This window comes from Hyaena hyaena, unplaced genomic scaffold (assembly GCF_003009895.1).
Source record: "Hyaena hyaena isolate Hyena2069 unplaced genomic scaffold, ASM300989v1 scaffold_783, whole genome shotgun sequence".
Lineage (NCBI taxonomy): Eukaryota > Metazoa > Chordata > Mammalia > Carnivora > Hyaenidae > Hyaena > Hyaena hyaena.
Genome location: NW_024081416.1, coordinates 262,750 through 279,953, shown reverse-complemented (window position 1 = coordinate 279,953; position 17,204 = coordinate 262,750). Strand labels below are relative to the sequence as shown.

General features: G+C 49.3%; 2 protein-coding genes and 1 non-coding gene across 6 annotated transcripts; 1 reads left to right on the top strand and 2 right to left on the bottom strand.

Moving 5' to 3' along the window:
* Nucleotides 1-2,803: 2,803 nt before the first annotated feature.
* TRNAM-CAU lies at nucleotides 2,804-2,875 on the bottom strand. The gene has a single exon. It is a non-coding gene; the product is annotated as a tRNA-Met (tRNA).
* Nucleotides 2,876-3,109: 234 nt separating this feature from the next.
* Nucleotides 3,110-9,961, top strand: ILF2 (interleukin enhancer binding factor 2). Of its 2 annotated transcripts, XM_039218898.1 has the most exons (15): nucleotides 3,127-3,203; nucleotides 3,499-3,561; nucleotides 3,662-3,721; nucleotides 3,904-3,946; nucleotides 4,379-4,483; nucleotides 4,864-4,941; nucleotides 5,537-5,639; nucleotides 6,228-6,293; nucleotides 7,151-7,267; nucleotides 7,688-7,766; nucleotides 8,267-8,354; nucleotides 8,756-8,817; nucleotides 8,894-9,008; nucleotides 9,216-9,306; nucleotides 9,451-9,961. In XM_039218898.1, exons 1-15 carry the CDS (start codon nucleotides 3,199-3,201, stop codon nucleotides 9,609-9,611), a joined length of 1,236 nt encoding a protein of 411 aa, XP_039074829.1. In that variant the 5' UTR covers nucleotides 3,127-3,198; the 3' UTR covers nucleotides 9,612-9,961. The 2 variants fall into 2 exon arrangements, with proteins under 2 accessions (XP_039074830.1, XP_039074829.1); XM_039218899.1 differs by lacking the exon at nucleotides 3,499-3,561 and having other exon boundaries at nucleotides 3,110-3,203.
* A 203-nt stretch (nucleotides 9,962-10,164) lies between these two features.
* SNAPIN (SNAP associated protein) lies at nucleotides 10,165-12,161 on the bottom strand. 3 transcript variants are annotated; one of them, XM_039218906.1, is made up of 4 exons: nucleotides 11,841-12,155; nucleotides 11,583-11,629; nucleotides 11,234-11,370; nucleotides 10,165-10,720 (listed from the first exon to the last, which is right to left on the bottom strand). In XM_039218906.1, exons 1-4 carry the CDS (start codon nucleotides 11,981-11,983, stop codon nucleotides 10,619-10,621), a joined length of 429 nt encoding a protein of 142 aa, XP_039074837.1. In that variant the 5' UTR covers nucleotides 11,984-12,155; the 3' UTR covers nucleotides 10,165-10,618. The 3 variants fall into 3 exon arrangements, with proteins under 3 accessions (XP_039074837.1, XP_039074838.1, XP_039074839.1); XM_039218907.1 differs by having other exon boundaries at nucleotides 11,234-11,352; nucleotides 11,841-12,151; XM_039218908.1 differs by having other exon boundaries at nucleotides 10,638-10,720; nucleotides 11,238-11,370; nucleotides 11,841-12,161.
* Nucleotides 12,162-17,204: the final 5,043 nt, after the last annotated feature.

Sequence of the window (17,204 nt, the reverse complement as noted above, 5' to 3'; positions counted from 1 at the left end):
AGAGAATTGTTTTATAAGTAGAATCAATTGGGCTTCAGTATACAAATAACTGAAGTTTAGGTGATATTCATCTATTTGCTGAGGAGCTATAGAAGCAGGTATTTGAGGGGTGATGACAATTTTATTATATGTGCTACCTAAGCAAGCACACGGGAGTGATGATAACCATTTTAGTTTATTAGGTATGAGGTGCTTGTAGTCCCCAAGTGGAGGTGTCCAGTGGGGCCATTGAATTAGTGGAGTGGAGCTCAGGAGAAATGACTATGCTCAAAACTGAATTTAGTAATTAGAGCCCCTCTTTCAACAATGGTGGATTAAACAGATACCCGATCCCTGAGCTGAAGACAACTAAAAATTTTGGATGAAATTCTTTAAAAACTCAAAACACTAATAAAACAGTGAAGAAATATTGGTGTTGAGGGCATGAAAGACAGGAAATCTAAGAGGTAAGACAATGATAAGACTGATTTTGTCCTGCAGTCATTTGCTGATTGGAACTGCTAACGGAAAATGGGTTGTGTGGGGGCAAGTGAGACAAAAATTGTAGTCCAAACGTCCCTGATGGTGAGAAACCTGGCAAACCACCTTCCTATTTTGGGTAAAAATCCTGAAAGCTGCAGTCCTTGGGGGAAATCTTGGACTTGGGTAAACCAGAAGTAGATAGAAAATGCACACCCATGATATTAAAAAAACAAAATTAAGAATTAATCAATGCGTTTAACAGACTTGACTGAGAGGCAAGTAATGCATTGGAAGAAAGAACAGAGAAACCACCCACAATGAAGCACAGATTAAACAGAAATGAGAAACATAAAAGAGTGTTAGAAAGAAAGGATACTGTGAAAAAATCTGACACATCTTTATTTGGAGCCCCGGAAGCAGGGAAAAAACAGGGTAGAAGCAATATTTGAAGAAACTATGGTGGAGAAACTTAAAATATAGATGGAATACACTGAGCCACAGATTCAAGAAGTTCAACAGACCTCAAGTAAGATTAAAAACACCCATATTGGGACACATCAGGGTGAAATAGTGGGAAATTAAATGAAAGGCTAAATGTTTAAAATAGGAAAGGGTGACTGGGAGGCTCAGTGGGTTAAGCATCCAGCTCTTGGTTTCAGCTCAGGTCATGATCTCTCAGTTTGTAAATTCAAGTCCCACATCAGACTCTACACCAGCAACCTGCTTGGTCTTTCTCCCTCTCTGCCTTTCCCTTGCTCATCTGCTCTGTTTCTCTCTCTTCAAATAAATAAATAAATAAATAAATAAATAAATAAACTTAAAATTTTTTTAAATAAAATAGGAAAAAAGAAGACTGATTACCTTGAAAAGAGCAACCATTAGGTCGGCAATTTCTTCCCCCACAGCAAAAATGGAAGCCAAAGATAGTAAAATAATATCGTAAATGTGCTGAAAGAAAATAATCTCCAAGCTAGAGTTCCCTATGCGGAGAACACGTCCTTCAGAAACAGAGGTGAAAGGGGTACCTGGCTGGCTCAGTCTGTGGGGCCATGGGACGCTTGATCAGGTGTTGGGGGTAGGTGTCCTGAATTTGAGACCCAGGTGGGGGGTAGAGCTTACTTAAAAAAATAAAGAAGAAACATATACAGAAATTAAATTCTGTACACATGTATACTTACCAACAGAAACAGATACGTCTGGCCACACAGATCTTGCACAGAAACGTTCGTAGCAGCTTTATTCATAATGGCTCCAAAGTGGAAACCACCAAAACGTGTTCCTGTGGGGAGCCAGGTGGAGGACGGCTCCGCCGAGAAGGGGTGTACTTGCTCAGCGGAACGCTACTCATAAATAAAAATAAAACACTGCTGATAAACGCAAAAACGTGGAGGATCTTGAAACGTGTCAAGCAAGAGCAACTAGTTTAGAAGAAAAATAACTACATCAGTACGAGTCCGTGGATATGAAGTTCAAGGACAGACAAGCCTAATCCACGCTCACAGGAACAGGAAACCGCGATTCTCTCCAGCGGCGGGATAACGGGGTGAGAGAACTTTCTGAGGCGATAAAAATGTTCTTTATCTTAACCTGGGGGACGGTTGCGTGGACGGAATACATTACTCAAAACTAACCTAGAGGAAAGCTTGAAATCTGTGCATTTAGCCGCCGCAAACTATGCATCAGTAAAGTAACAGAACTGCACAACGGCACGTAACGCTGCGCGGAGTGATGGTGGTAAATGTAATTACACGATCCCTGCACTTTTAACGAGGAAGGTAAAAAGTACTGCGTAAAACCAGACCTTGCTAAATCAAGGCTGTGTGTTGTAATTTTTAGAGTAACCGCCAAGAGTGCGTAAGTTCCAACCGGCGCAGGCGGGGAGGAAGCCGGCGGCGACCAGGGCAAGAGAAGCCGCAACTCGCGGAGCGACGCGGGCAGCGCAGGGCGCGGCGGCCGCGGGGACTGCGCCTGCGCGGGGGCGCGCGGGCCGCGGCCGGAGTGAGGGCGGGGCTCCTCCCTTCGCTTCCCCCGCCCGCCTTTCCTGAGCCCTCTTTCCGAGGCTGCCTCGGTTTCACTTCGAGTCCCTCTGGTTCCGTCAGTACATCCCCTCTTCTCAAATCCGCTTCCCCCCGTAAGTTACCAGCCTTCGGTGGACTCCACCCGGGCGTGGTGTGGCCCGAAGTCCTTCCTTTACCGTTTCACTTGCTGATGGCACAAACGGGTTCTAACGGCTGCACTTTGAGGAAGGAAAACGTAACAAAAGGGCAAGTATAATACAGGTACTGAAGAAGTTTGAACTACGAATAGTGTGCGGGAGAAAAGAAAAGGAGAAAACCACCTGTAGCAGAGGATGGTTTCGATCCATCGACCTCTGGGTTATGGGCCCAGCACGCTTCCGCTGCGCCACTCTGCTACGCCCGGGCGCTTTCCTTCTGGAACTCTATAGAAAGGTTTCTCCTTGTTTCTTCACACCGCGCCACCTACCGTCTAGTTACAAAAGTAGGCGCTACTGGCAAGTCTGTTCTTATTGGCTAATTTCTGACGCAGCAGGCGTTTTTTATTGGTCTGTAGGCCGGTCGGCCAAAGTAAACCAATAGGCATGAGCGGCGGGGTGCGGCGCGGGCCAATCGGCGCGGAATTTGTTGGGACGCGCCGGCCGGCCGCGTCTCAGGTCGTCCGCTTCTCCGCGGAGAGGGGCGGTTGGCGTGGACTCCATTGTTCGGGCTCGAGGGCGCCATGAGGTGAGGGTTTGGGGGTGCTCTGCGAAAGCTCAGGGTGCTGCCCCGGAAAATTTGGGAGGGTGGGCCGGGGCGCCCGACGGGACCGCGCGTCCGGGGGTGCCTGAAGCCCGAGAGCGCCCGGCCGTGGCGGTGGCGGTGGTCGGGGGCCGCGGAGGCGTGGGACCCGGCGCGCCACGTCCGGGGAGTGGAGGGTGTGTGGGTAAAGGTTCCGCTGCGTCGGCGGTAAAGGGGCAGCCGCCTTAGTCCCTGGAATTCCGGGGGCCGTGTCCCGGGGATTATAGGGTGTTTCTCGCAGGGACCCGCTGTTGGAGCCCGGTGTTGTTCGCTGTGGGTTGGGATTGAGTCGTCCAGTGAGGAGGTGAGGTGGGGTGAGGCCGGGCGCTCGGAGCCAGAGGCGCAAGCGGGAGTTCGAGCGGCCTCCTTCGGTGGGGTCACCAGTGAAATCTCTGCCCTTGCAGGGGTGACCGAGGCCGTGGCCGTGGCGGGCGCTTCGGTTCCAGAGGAGGCCCCGGAGGAGGGTGAGTGCCGGTTCCTAGCACCCCCGCACGGCCTGGCCCGCGCTTCCGTCCTCGCGGCTGCAGGCTGGAGGGCACTGGGTTTCCCCGCTTTCTGAGGTTCGGCTCTCAGGCACCCCGATGAGGGAGTGCGGCCCCGCTTGACTTCATGTGATGTATGATCTGGATTGTTGTTCTTATTTTAGGTTCAGGCCCTTTGTGCCGCATATTCCATTTGATTTCTATTTGGTGAGTACCTTGGCTCCTGTTCACCGTAGACAGGGCCGTGGAGTGTGGCCACTATTCACTTGTTCCTGAACCCAGCATCTGGTGGTGAAGTCAAGTAGTGGTTGGATAAGAGAAAGTGAATGGAGCGGCGTGTTGCATTCCTTACAAGACAGCGAGAGCTCCGCGAGAGTTCCCTGGCTACTGTTGACAATAACAGGATTGTAGTCTTTGTTGTAAATAAAGATCTCTGGTTCTATCTGCTCTTGGAAAAGCAGTGAGAGCTGAGATTATGGCCAGTCCGTGTAGCGGGTATCCTTGTGTGGAATATCTCATGGAGTAAAAAGAAGTGTAGAATTTTCTATTTTCAGTTTTTTTTCTGTTGTGGCAACAGAGAAAACGATCTCCCCTATGTATTGTTTTTGGTAAATGTTATGTGGTTTCTTAATGCTTTAGTGTGAAATGGCCTTTCCCCGGGTCAAGCCGGCACCGGATGAAACTTCCTTCAGCGAGGCCTTGCTGAAGAGGAATCAGGACCTTGCTCCTAATTCTGCTGAACAGGTATATTCTTTTGGCTTTCCTCCTCAGGTTTCTCTAAGAAAGCCAGAGAAGTGAATAACTGCTGGTGTTAACAGAGCCGAAACTTTACAGAGGGTTTAATTGTTCGCCGCATTTCTCATTGTGGGTAGAGGGAGAGTGCCAGGTGGATTATATAAACAGATTACAATATGCTTTCATATTTTCATTGGGGACTCTGTCTTTGGGTCAAAAAGTTATTTTCCTGGCATAGTCAAGGCCAGAAGGGTCAGAGTGTTTTCAGAGCCCTCTGTAGGTATTAATTCAGCTTGTATGTAGAAGGGATTAGGGGAAAATACTCAAACTCTGAAAAATTGCCTATAATTTTTCACTTTAGGGCATTTTTATTTCCTGATGTTTTTTAGGCCTCCATCCTTTCCTTGGTGACGAAAATAAATAATGTGATTGACAATTTGATTGTGGCTCCAGGGACATTTGAAGTGGTGAGTTTTTAGTGATTTAGTCATAGAAGAGGGCAGCCTTGGTTGTGTGGAAGTTTTCTTGATTCCTGTCTCTTAATTCTTCAGTTGTTTCTTCTGCAAAGCCAGGTCTAAAATGGAAAGGAGGGGCGCCTGGGTGGCTCAGTTGGTTAAGTGTCCGACTTCGGCTCAGGTCATGATCTCACGGTCTAAGCCCCACATCGCGCTCTGTGCTGACAGCTCAGAGCCTGGAGCCTGCTTCACATTCTGTATCTCCCTCTCTCTCTGACCCTCCCCTGCTCACACGGTCTCTCTCTCTCTCTCTCTCTCTCTCTCTCTCTCTCTCTCTCTCAAATAAATAAAACATTAAAAAAAAAATGTTTACTAAAAAAGTAAATAAAATGGAAAGGATAGCGGAATTCCTCTGTAGTGGTGACCTTGGGGATAAAACTTGCACTGTGCTATCAGCTACCCATAATGTATCAGGCTTTTCATGTGGTGGTTTTGGGATCTCATTTGACCTCTGCTACTTCTAAATCTGGGTAATAATTGTGTTGTCATTGATTTCTGAGAGGAATTAGACCATCTTTCACTTCTGCATCCCCCCCTCTTCCAACAGCAAATTGAAGAAGTCCGACAGGTGGGATCATATAAAAAGGGAACAATGACGACAGGACACAACGTGGCTGACCTGGTGGTAATCCTAAAGATTCTGCCAACGTGTGAGTGCACCTCTTTCTGGCATTTGAGGTATAGGGATCTTTAAAGCCCAGATCTCTTGCAAGAAAGGTTGTTTGGGAAACAAATGGAGAATTAATTTATTTAATGTGTGTTGGGGTGATACGGGACAAAGTCTGGATTGTGTGTCTGAAAGAATGTATGTCTGAAGGGCAGTATTTCTCAACTAGGGGTGGTTTTGTCCCCCATGGGACATTTGGAAGTGTCTGGAGACATCTGGGGCTACTGGCATCAAAGGAGTCGGGGTCGGGGACGCTGCTGACCCTGCAGTGCACAGGGTGCGCCGTGCTGCCCAGCCCCCAACAGAGTCATCCAACCTCAGATGGCATTAGTGCCACTGACGGGAAAGTCCACTCTGAAAGGATGTGGGCATAGGAAGTGTCCTATTCCCTGAGACTTCCTGTTTCTCTGTTCAAGTGTTAGCTTCCCTTGTAAAAGAGTTTATTCTGTTGCTTGCTGTTGCTCCAGCCTTACACATGGGGCAGAAATCAGAGTGTGGGATGGCATAGAGATGTACAGAAAGTCTATGTAAATAATTACAGTGTTCATGGTCTCCTTTTTTCTCAATCTAGTGGAAGCTGTTGCTGCCCTGGGGAACAAAGTTGTGGAAAGCCTTAGAGCACAAGATCCTTCTGAAGGTTTGCGTTTGTTGCTGGTCATGTATTTAGTGGTCATCAGGAGCCGGGTCTATAATTAACAAGTACATTAAAAAAAATTTTTTTATAATGTTTATTCATTTTTGAAGGAGAGAGAGAGACATTGCGAGCAGGGGAGGAACAGAGAGAGGGGGAGACAGAATCCGAAGCAGGCTCCAGGCTCTGTGCTTGGAGCACAGAGCCTGATGTGGGTCTCAGACTCACAAGCTGTGATATCACGACCTGAGCTGAAGCCAGACACCCAACTGGCTGAGCCACCCAGGTGCCCACAAGTACATTTTTAACAAAGGTCAGGCTAGAAGGGAGAATGAATGCAGTTTTTTTGTTGTTGATTTTTTGAGGGGTGGGACAGAGAGAAAGGGAGCCACAGGATCCAAAGCAAGCTCTGCACTGACAGCAGAGAACTTGAACTCCTGAACGGCAAGATCTTTACCTCAGCTAAAGCTGGTGCTCGACTGACTGAGCCACCCATTCTGAGCCAGGCGCCTCTTGAATGCAGAGTTTTAAGTTGGGGAAGTTTTTGCAGTGATTTCCAATTTCTAGTGTTCAAAATCCAGTTGATCTCTGTTAACTTTAATTTTTTTCTAAAGTTTATATACTTATTTAAGTAATCTCTGCACCCAGTGTGGGGGTCAGACTCATGCCCCAGAGATCAAGAGTCTCATGCTCTTCCAACTGAGTCAGCCAGGTGCCCCATCTCTTACTTTTAAAACTATTTTGAATCCTCATTCTGGACCCCTGCTGTTTTTAGAAACCTGTCTGTTCTCCTACTTCAACTCTGTTTTTACCTCTGGTCATCTAAGGGAGATGGGGGGTTACAGCTTTTGATTTTCTTTCAGTTTTGACCATGCTGACCAATGAAACTGGCTTTGAGATTAGTTCCTCTGATGCTACAGTGAAGATTCTCATTACAACAGTGCCACCAAATCTCCGAAAACTGGACCCAGAACTCCATTGTTAGTCCTTTTTTTCTATTTCTGGGATATTGGGGGGTGGGGGAAATTCAAAATCCGGTATAAGGTTACTGTTGAGTTTTTACCTTGTTGATATTCCACATAAAACCTTCCGGACCTAAGGTGACCCCCAAACTTCGCTATCTCCCTCTGTAATTTAGAGAGAGTTTTCCTAGCTTGCTAGTGAAATTGTCAGACTGGATGGCCAAGAAAGCAACTGGATTGGAGGACAATATTTGTGGAGCGGATAGGCTCTTGGAGAAAGTTGTGGACCTTGCACGCTTACAGATTTGGTATAGGGGAGGAATAGTGATTTCTGGACATGATCAGAGGAACATGGGGTGTTAAGAAATTACAAGGAGGCTGAATTGCTTGCTTAGTAACAGGAGTGTTTCACCGTGGCCTGTTCTGCTGGTCTTGTAGTGGATATCAAGGTGTTGCAGAGTGCCTTAGCAGCCATCAGACACGCCCGCTGGTTTGAAGAAAATGCTTCTCAGTCCACGTGAGTTCCTCGCTATTTGAGTTTAAATAATTTAATTATTCTAATTACACGGAGTAGCAGGATACCCCCATACTTCCTCTCTTAGAAGTTTTTTGGCTATGTTTTGTCAGGACCTTTTTTTTTTTTTTTTTTTTTAAATACACCTTAGGTAAGCAAGTTAATATTTTTTCATTTAATGTTCATTAGTTTTTGGGAGAACGTGCGAGTGAGTGGGGGAGAGGCAGAGAGAGAGGGAGACACAGAATTTGAAGCAGGCTCTAGGCTCTGAGCTGTCAGCAAAGAGCATGATGTGGGGTGTGAACCCATGAACTGTGAACAGATCATGACCTGAGCTGAAGTTGGACACTTTACCGAATGAGCCACCCAGGTGCCCCTAAGTAAGCAAATTTAGATTGAGAGAAACAGAATGTCTGGTTTTGGAAATAACAACAGCTCTGTACCTCAGCGATAGAAGTACATGATGTTACTACTTTTAATCTCTGGGTTCCTCTTACTGTCAGAGTTAAAGTTCTCATCAGACTGCTGAAGGACCTGAGAATTCGTTTTCCTGGCTTTGAGCCCCTCACTCCCTGGATCCTTGACTTACTGGTAAGTACAGAAGAGCAACTGAAGTCCCTTACCATCCCTATTTAACAGTAGTTACTCTGAAACCTACCAGGATCTGAAATTTGGTGAAGCTGAAAATAAATCTCATGGTGGACAAGCAATCCAGTAAATACATGGTGTTTATTACTTCATTGGGTTTTTGGAGTATTCAGTTGAATGAGTGATTATTGCTCATATTCCTTTCTGTTACTGATGTCATGTCAGTACTGGGATCAACGGGAAGAAATCAGTGGACGAGCAGCCAGTTCAGGATTGCTTCTTGAATATGAACATTTTAGTTAGACCTTAATTTAGTAACCAGTTTTCTGTGTGATGGTTTGAGGTTTCAGTTTGGCCAGAATTGCCAAGTTTATGGCACACCTACCAGGTTGGTTATTTTCCAGGGGCACTATGCTGTGATGAACAATCCTACCAGACAGCCTTTGGCCCTAAACGTGGCATACAGGTATAGCACGTTTCTTTGGGGTTTGGGCTGGATGTAAGCCGTGTTTTGTGTTTTTTAATGATCCTGTGTGCTTCAGGCGTTGCTTACAGATCCTGGCCGCAGGACTGTTCCTTCCAGGGTCAGTGGGGATCACAGACCCCTGTGAGAGTGGCAACTTCAGGGTACACACAGTCATGACTCTGGAACAGCAGGTATGGGACACCCTACTCTTGCATAGTCCAGGTCCGAAGGCAAAGGGAATGTGGTCTTTAGGAGTCAGGGATTTGGGAGTTCTCACAAACTTCGGTCTTGAAATTAAAGTTGTCTTCATCTGTTTTCGTGAGGATATTCATGAAAGAATATTTTCAGATAAGTTACTGTGACTCAGCTTTCTAGTTTATCCTCACTTTGCTCTCCAGGACATGGTGTGCTACACAGCTCAGACTCTGGTCCGAATCCTCTCACATGGTGGTTTTCGGAAGATTCTTGGCCAGGAGGGGGACGCCAGCTGTGAGTGGTCACTGTGGGTCAGGGGATCTTTATGGTACTCTGCTCTCCAAGGCTCTGTACTACTCAGATGTCTTACTATTTCCTCTGTGTAGATTATGACTTGTATGCTGGGTTACTTGCCTGAAGTCCTGTTTTCTGTTTTAGATCTTGCTTCTGAAATCTCTACCTGGGATGGAGTGATAGTGACACCTTCAGAAAAGGCTTATGAGAAGCCACCAGAGAAGAAGGAAGGAGAAGAGGAGGAGGAGAATACAGAAGAACCACCTCAAGGAGAGGAAGAGGAAAGCATGGAGACTCAGGAGTGACCTTCCTTTCTATTTTCACCCCCTTGTCCAAGGTGAAGACTGGAGCCTAAGCTAACTGCTCCTGGGATTTACGTGGTGGCATTTCTGAGGGAAAGGGGAGACCGGAAGGAAAGGAAACTAGAAAAGTGTCATTCCACTGGGTTCCGGTTAGCTTAATAGCCTGAAGTCTCCCATTTATGACCTATGCCACCATCTGCAGTGACGCAGGAGACCAGCTGTTCTTCCTAAGACTTCAGAGTCCCTAGGTCCTGGAAGCCTCTCCAACAGTACATTGTTGAAATATTGTGAACTGTTAGTGTCTGGATTTTTTTTTTCCCCTAAGAAAAATGATTAAAGTACTTTCTCTGAGGGTTCTTGGTCTTGTTTTTCTTGGCATCTGGGAACCTTCTTTGCTTTCTGTACTTTTCAATGAAAGTGAGTCTTTTCATTGTAAGCACTAGATCACAGTTTGAAGCTGTATCTGAATTAAAGTTTCTACAAAGACTCTTGGAACCTTTCCATATACCAAAGTAAACTAGAACACTGTTTATGCATTTATTGAATCAAATGGCTCTAGCAATACTGCTACTATATTCAAGCCCAGTGCAATCAACAGAAGAGGGTTGACAGTCATTACGAGACTTCGCCTACCCTCTTGAAATCCTCAGTGTAAACAAAGGAAAACAGGTCACAGGTAGAGGACATGCAACAGAGGAAGCCCCTCATTAACTCGGCTTGAAGGTACAGGAGCTGGGCCTGGAGTATGTAGGTTTAAGAAAAAAAGTAGAGTCCAGCCCATTCTTGGAAGCAAGAGTCATAATAAATCCTTTGGGATCAAGAGTCCTGCTGTACACCGGTTTCTTTGGGCCCCCATATAAATGGGTGAGACTTAAGTGCTTCAGACAAAAACAACTGGGCTGCCTGTTTGATGTCCCAAGGTCTACAGGGCGTCCTGGAGGAAACCAGGCAGCTGGGGAATAGTACTTGTGCTATTACGGGGCCAGCCATGCGCTCCATCTTCTGCCCGGTTACTTGCTTGGGGAACCAGGAGGGTAAACTCCTGAATCCAGCATTGCTCTCCTGCGGGCCGTCTCCTTGGCAACACTGTGGTTTAGTCGCCTCAGCCGTTCCTACAAGGCAGGATTGGGAATTATAAATGCTCCATGAAAGACTTTAGAACACGCTGTCGGGGCGCTTGGATGGCTCAGTCGGGTAAGTGCCCGACTTCAGCTCAGGTCTCATCTCCTGGTTCGTGGGTTTGAGCCCCCGTGCCGGCAGCTAGCTCAGAGCCTGGAGCTGCTTCGGATTCTGTATCTCTCTGACCCTCCCCTGCTCATGCTGCCTCTCTCAGAAATAAATAAAACGTTAAAAAGAAAAAAAAAAAAAACCCAAACACCGTGTCAGCTACCTGCGGAAAATACCGCGGGGCTTGCTCCGTCTTGATGTAAGTCCGCTGCAGTATGGAAGAACATAAAAGAGGGCAGCTGGCTAGGAGTACGGAGAATGAGGAGATCTATTATGGCTGACACTGGTTGACAACTCTCTTTCCCCACGACTAAAATTAGTGACTCATAGTCACCCCTTGAAAAGGAGAATGCCCTGAGCACTTCTAAAGGATCCCTGTTAGCAGGGAACTCCTTTACCTGCGCATTCTGCAGAATGTTGTTGACCAAGACAACTCGTCGCCGGGCATTAAGCAGCTTCTTGACATAGGGGTCGAGATCCAGGGCCACTTTCTGATCCTCATTGATTCGGCACAGCTCTGGGGGATGGAAGTAAGCTACAAACTAACACCTAATGGCTCCTCGTTCTTGGGGAAGGCAGGCTGGTAAGTGGGATGAAGACGCGCCTGCACCCACATGGGCCGATCACTAGAAACTTAGGGAGGCAGGAGTCATTGGCGCCCTGATGTCCTGGAAGCACACGACACAAACCCACCCAGAGGTGGGCTAGACACGAGCTGCAGGATCGCGGGAACGCAGGGATGCTTACCAGTAGCCAGGTTGTCAATTTGCTCCCGAAGCTCTACCTGGCTCTCTCTGCAAAGAGTTATGTGGCCTTCGCAGTCACTTAAACAGGACTCGAAAAGCCGATTCCCCCAAGAGGTTCTCAAGCTCTGAGCGAAGCCACTTCGGCCCGCTGCCTCCCCCGCCCCGCCCCTTCCGGGCCTGGCCCCGCCCCTTCCTGGCACCTCCCCCGCCCCCCCAGCCAAACCGAGAGGAGGCCCCGCCCCACCCTTCCCTCTCGGACCTGACGGCGTGGACGTGAGAGTCCAGCTGCTGCACAGCAGGTCGCAGGAACTCGAGGAGCCCCTCGGCGAAGAGGTCGCGGCCTGCGGGACCCGCCACTGGGGTCCCTGCCCCGGACACAGCGGCAGAACCAGCCCCAGCCATCACGAGCAGCCCTTCCGCCGAGGACGTGCCGCGCGGGCCGCCGGGAACTGGAGCCGAGCTGAAGCGCGCCGCCAGGGGGCGCCCGGCAGAGCTGTGGGCGGGACCCAGCCCGGGAGCTTCTGGGAAACCGAGTCTCCTCCACTGCTAGCGGTTAGGCCGAGCGGCAGGTCCTTGGAGGCCTCAGGGGGGTGCTGTTGCGGAGTGGGTCTCCAGACTTCGGGGGGCTGGGAGGAGCCATTTTGGGGGCGCAAAGGTGGAAAGTAAATGCTCATCTTCTCAGTTGTGCATAGCCCTTTCCTGTTAACTTGGTGAGAAAACCAGATTGTATTCCTAGTATAGGTTCATATTTTTAAATTTGAGTTTTTTTTTTTAAGGGCACTGCAGTATGTATAAAACTGTAGGAATGGGGCGCCTGCCTGGCTCTATCGGGCTTCGTGCTGACAGCATGGAGCCTGCTTGGGATCCTCTCTCTCTGCCCCTTCCCTGCTCACTCTCTTAAATAAACATTTAAAAAAAACCCAAAACTTCATAGAACATTATCAAATCTTAAAGAGAATAAAGCCACCCCCCCCTTTTAAAAGTTATTTATTTATTTTGAGAATGAATCCCAAGCAGGCCCCACAGTGTCAGCAAAGAGCTTGACCTGGGATTGAACTCAACAGTGAGGTTATGACCATAGTCGAAATCAAGAGTCCCATGCTTAACCAACTGAACCACCCTGCTGCCTGGGAAAGGGAATGAAGTTGTGGCGCATCTATCAGAGGGTAGATGAGCCTCAGAGACATGACGCTGGGAAAATTAAGCCAGAAATGAGGCCGCATACTCTCAGGTTATTACAGAAAGTCCCCAGAGCAGTCCAATTCATGGACATAAAATGTGGTTTCTTCTCTATCAACACAGTGTTGCAGGAGCCAGAAGGAAAGGTGAATGAGGAGTTACCGATTCATGGGTACAGTCTCGGTACGGGATAATAAAAAAGTTCTAAAGAAGAGTAATGATGATGACACATTAGTGTGAACTTATTTAATGCCACTGACATGTACACTTAAAAATGGTGAAAGTGAGGGCTTCTGGGTGCCTCTGTGTGTCTTGACTTCAGCTTAGGTCACGATTTCATGGTTCGTGAGACCGAACTCCAACTCGGGCTCTGCGTGGACAGTGCAGAGCCTACTTGGGATTCTTGCCTTTCTCTCTCTCTCTCCCCCTTCCCCACTCGCTCTCTCAAAAAACCATGGTGAAAGTCGTAAATTTTATGTGTATTTTGCCACAGTAAAGCAAAATTTAAAATCTACACGTGTTTTCATATGAAGAAAAAGAATTTTAATGTTTATTTTTGGCAGAGAGGCAGAGTGCGAGCAGGGGAGGAGCGGAGAGAGAGGGAGACACAGAGTCTGAGCAGGCTCCAGGCTCTGGGGTGTCAGCACAGAGCCCGACGTGGGGCTCAAGCTCACAAATTATGAGAGCATGACCTGAGCTGAAGTCGGACACTTGACACCGACTGAGCCACCCGGGCACCTGTATTTTTTTTCTTCCCTCAAAAAGTTTTCTTAGTTTTGTTGTGTTTTTCATGGCTTTCCAGAAAGTTTAAATGTCTTGTTGAATTCTCAACTTGAGGCCCAGTCTCTTAAGCTCGCGGTCCTGTGGGCTGCAGGTGAGGTGAGTGCCGAAGTGCTCTTGGACAGCAAAGGAGTCCCCAGACATGAAGGGCACCAGAATGTTCAGCCTTGGGCTTCCTCCTCAGGAACCAGAGAGAAGGTGTTTAAGTCGCTGCGGGAGAGTGGTGGTCCGCAGCTGGAAACCTGAGGCCCCAAGTGTGATCCCTTGAACACTTTTTGTTGTTTGTTTATTGTCTTTGTTTCCCTGTATCTTTCCCTCTAGTGATTAGAGCTGAACGTCTCACGAGAGGCACTGACTCACGGGAGGAACTAGGGTACTCGCCGCCGGCCTCCCTCGCAGGCCTTGCGAGGAGGAAAGCCCGGAGGGAGGAGGAGGTGAGGAAAGAGGGCCGAGCCCTTGAGGCCTGCCCTGGAGAGGGAGAGACAGAGAGAACAGGGGCTGGCCAGGGCTGGGCAGGGAGGTTGGTGGCTCAGTTTCTATGCAAGAAGCCCCCATGTTAGGCCGCAGTCCCTTCAGCTACATTTTTGAAGTAGGGTTGTGAAATTTGGAAAACAGAAGGATGAAAAAGCCCTGCCTGGGACACTAAGTAAATTTGAATTTCAGATAAAAAACAAACAATTTTTGAGTGCAGTTATTTTATCTGGTAATCCTACTTCAAAGGCTGGTTCTCGGAGAAAAGTCACTCAGTGTTTTGTTTTTATGCTTTCCTCGCCTCCAGTTAGCACGTCTGTCCCCTGCGGGCTCCGCCACAGCCTCCTGCTGATCTTGCCTGGAGTCTCACTCCTGCAGCTCAGTCCGCACCCTGCTCCGAGACAAATGCTGAAAGGGACTTTGTTGTATTCATTCCTTCATTTTCTTAAGAAAACAATTTTTTTTAACATTTATTCATTTTTGAGAGACAGAACATGAGTGGGAGAGGGGCAGAGAGAGAGAGAAGGAGACCCAGAATCCGAAGCAGGCTCCAGGCTCTAAGCTGTCAGCACAGAGCCTGACAGGGGACTCAAACCCACGGACAATGAGCTCATGATCTGAGTTGAAGTTGGACGCTTCACCAACTGAGCCACCCAGGCGCCCCTCATTTATTCATTTTCAAAGTGATTTCTGCCCCCAGTGTGGGGTTTGAACTCACCACCCCGAGATCAAGAGTCACAGGCTCTACTGACTGAGCCAGCCAGGCGCCCCTGAAAGGGACTTTAGAATCCATCTTTCTCCCGTTTCTTGGACATGTCCGATGAGGTTTTGGGGGTGATAGTGGGGTTTGTGGGGTCTGGAGCCAACAGTCAAGAAAGAATTCTTGAAGATGTCTTTGGTGCAAAAAGCTGATTGTATTAAAGCCCGGGGACAGGACCTGCGGGCGGGAAGAGCTGCCGTGGGGCCATGAAGAGACACACTAGTTATACACTCTGGAGCTGGGGGAGGTAAAGTCCAGGGGAAGTTTCCAGTGAGATTTTCACGTGCTAAACAAGATTCACAGGATGCTGAAGGCCTAGTTATTGTCAAGCTAAGGTTGTTTTCCTTCTGGCAGAGCATTAGCATTCAGACAGTAGGGAGTCCTGGGGAAACGTTTTACTCTGCCTGGCTCAAGTAGTGGTCAATGGGCTGCAGGTTATTAGGAAATTTAATTAAAAAAAATTTTTTTTTAATGTTTATTTGTTTTTGAGAGAGAGCCAAAGCACGAGCAATGGAGGGGTATAGAGAGAGGGAGACACAGACTCCAAAGCGGCCCTAGGCTCTGAGCAGTCAGCGCAGAGCCCAATGTGGGGCTCGAACCAATGAACTGTGAGATCATGACCTGAGCCAACCGACTGAGCCACCCAGACACCCCTAGGAAATTTAATTTTATCTGCCATTTCCTTTTGCCTTTATTTCCATACATCAAAATCTGTAAGGGAGACCAGGCAAGGGTCTGTTGAAAAGAAAACCCAGGCCCAAGATGGGGTTACTTTTGTCAGGCCAAGTCACCAAACCTGGGCTTCATACATAACCTAATTGCAGTTTCAGCTTCCCCTAGAAATGTAGTCTTAACTGGTCAGTCGGGAATTTTCTGGTCAGCCCCCAAAGGGCAATCTGTCACGAGGTCCCTCTCCCTCCTACAAAGGAGGGTGAGGTAATCTGCAGAAGACACCCTCTGGCCTCCCTCGGGGGGAGTTTCTTTGGGTCAGCCAACAGAGCGAGGAGATGGGGGAAAACTAGAAAGATAAAGACCTGCCCCTGTGGCCTTCTCACGCTCCTCAGTGCCTCGGAGGCCAGGGCCCCACCTTCAGCTTATGAGCCCTTTGTAACCAGCAGCAGTCCTGGAGTCTAACCGGAGCCTGGTCTGGCCAGGGAACCCTCTCATGGGGCATGTGGGGACGGCAGTCTTCCAGAAGCAGCAGGTGGGGAAAAAAAGCTGGAACCTTTTGGGGCCTCACGGGGGATGGATGGGACAGCCCACGGGGGGAGGAACAGGGATGCACAGGCCAGGCCCTCGCCCCAGGTCCCGGCCTCTCTGGGCCCCACTTAACTTGCTGGTCTGGGCACAGCTCTGCTGCTCGGGGCTGTGTACTGGCTGGAGCTACCTGATGAGGCCCCAGGAAGCCCGTAAGGGCCGGGGGCGGGGGGGGGGGGACAGGGCAGGTGCTACAGTTTGGGCTCCTGGAGGCTGGAGCCCTGTCCTCAGCCAGACCCTCTTGCCTGGAAGCCTGGCTCCTTCTAGAGCACGGGGCCATGGGGAGCGGCCGGCAGTGCTGCCACTGGTTTCAGACCAGGTCATGGGACAGCTGCACGGTGCCGCTGCCGGGGGTGGGGCGTGGGGACAGGGAGCCGCAGATGCCCTGCTTCCCGTCAGGTCCTCGCTCAGGCCAACAGACTACCCTCTCCTGCCGACACCCAGATGTTAGACAGCGAGGAAAGTGTCGAGATTGTGGGCTTTGCCCCAGATTCAGGCCGCTCCAGGTGCTGCACAAGCCCAGTAGCTCTGACCGTCTCCCAGCCCCCACCCTTGCTCCCTCGAACCCATCTACACCTCCCACCAGCATCGTGTAAGTCACCCCCCAATCCACGCAGCTGCCCAAGCTCTTTATTGACGAGACTATGGGCTGCCTGATCTCAGCGGTGTCTCCCAACCCACCTCGGAGGCCCACCGTACACACACGAGTGCCACACACTCTTAGGCCTCTGTACCTTTGTATTGTTCCCTGTACTTGGAATATTCTTCCCCCTTCTAACAAACCACACTTTTCTGGTGTCCACTGGGGGAGTCCTTGGTAGATGGGTGGCCGGATGAGGAGCGGGGCCGAACCTCTTTGTCCCTCTACCCTGGACGCTCACCTCTCACCTGGGACTGAGGGTCGCACAAGTGGGCACGGGGCTGAGGAGACGCTGGGAACCACGTGAGCAGCAGGGAGGCCTCGAGGGCCCGAGCCCAGCAGAGTTCCTTTTGCCCACTGCTGGGCACGAGCTCCTTCATGAGGTGGGAGGACCCTCAGAGCGGTGCCCGGTACCAGGACGCCTCAGGCGGGGCCAGGGCACTTGCACAGGGAAGGCTCACACAGATGCTGGTCTTAGCTCACTGCACCGCAAGCTGGGCCAGTGCAAGGCTTGAGTGTAGAGGACATGGGGCAGG

Bases quoted from the DNA above. Each gene is read 5' to 3' on its own strand.
- SNAPIN (XM_039218906.1), bottom strand. From the start codon at position 11,983: ATGGCTGGGGCTGGTTCTGCCGCTGTGTCCGGGGCAGGGACCCCAGTG. The intron at 11,371-11,582 runs GTAAGCATCCCT...GTTAGTTTGTAG, and splicing joins AATTGACAACCTGGCTACTG to CTTACTTCCATCCCCCAGAG. The intron at 10,721-11,233 runs GTAAAGGAGTTC...CCTGCCTTGTAG, and splicing joins ACATTCTGCAGAATGCGCAG to GAACGGCTGAGGCGACTAAA.
- ILF2 (XM_039218898.1), top strand. The intron at 3,722-3,903 runs GTGAGTGCCGGT...TTCTTATTTTAG, and splicing joins AGAGGAGGCCCCGGAGGAGG to GTTCAGGCCCTTTGTGCCGC. The intron at 4,484-4,863 runs GTATATTCTTTT...GATGTTTTTTAG, and splicing joins CTCCTAATTCTGCTGAACAG to GCCTCCATCCTTTCCTTGGT.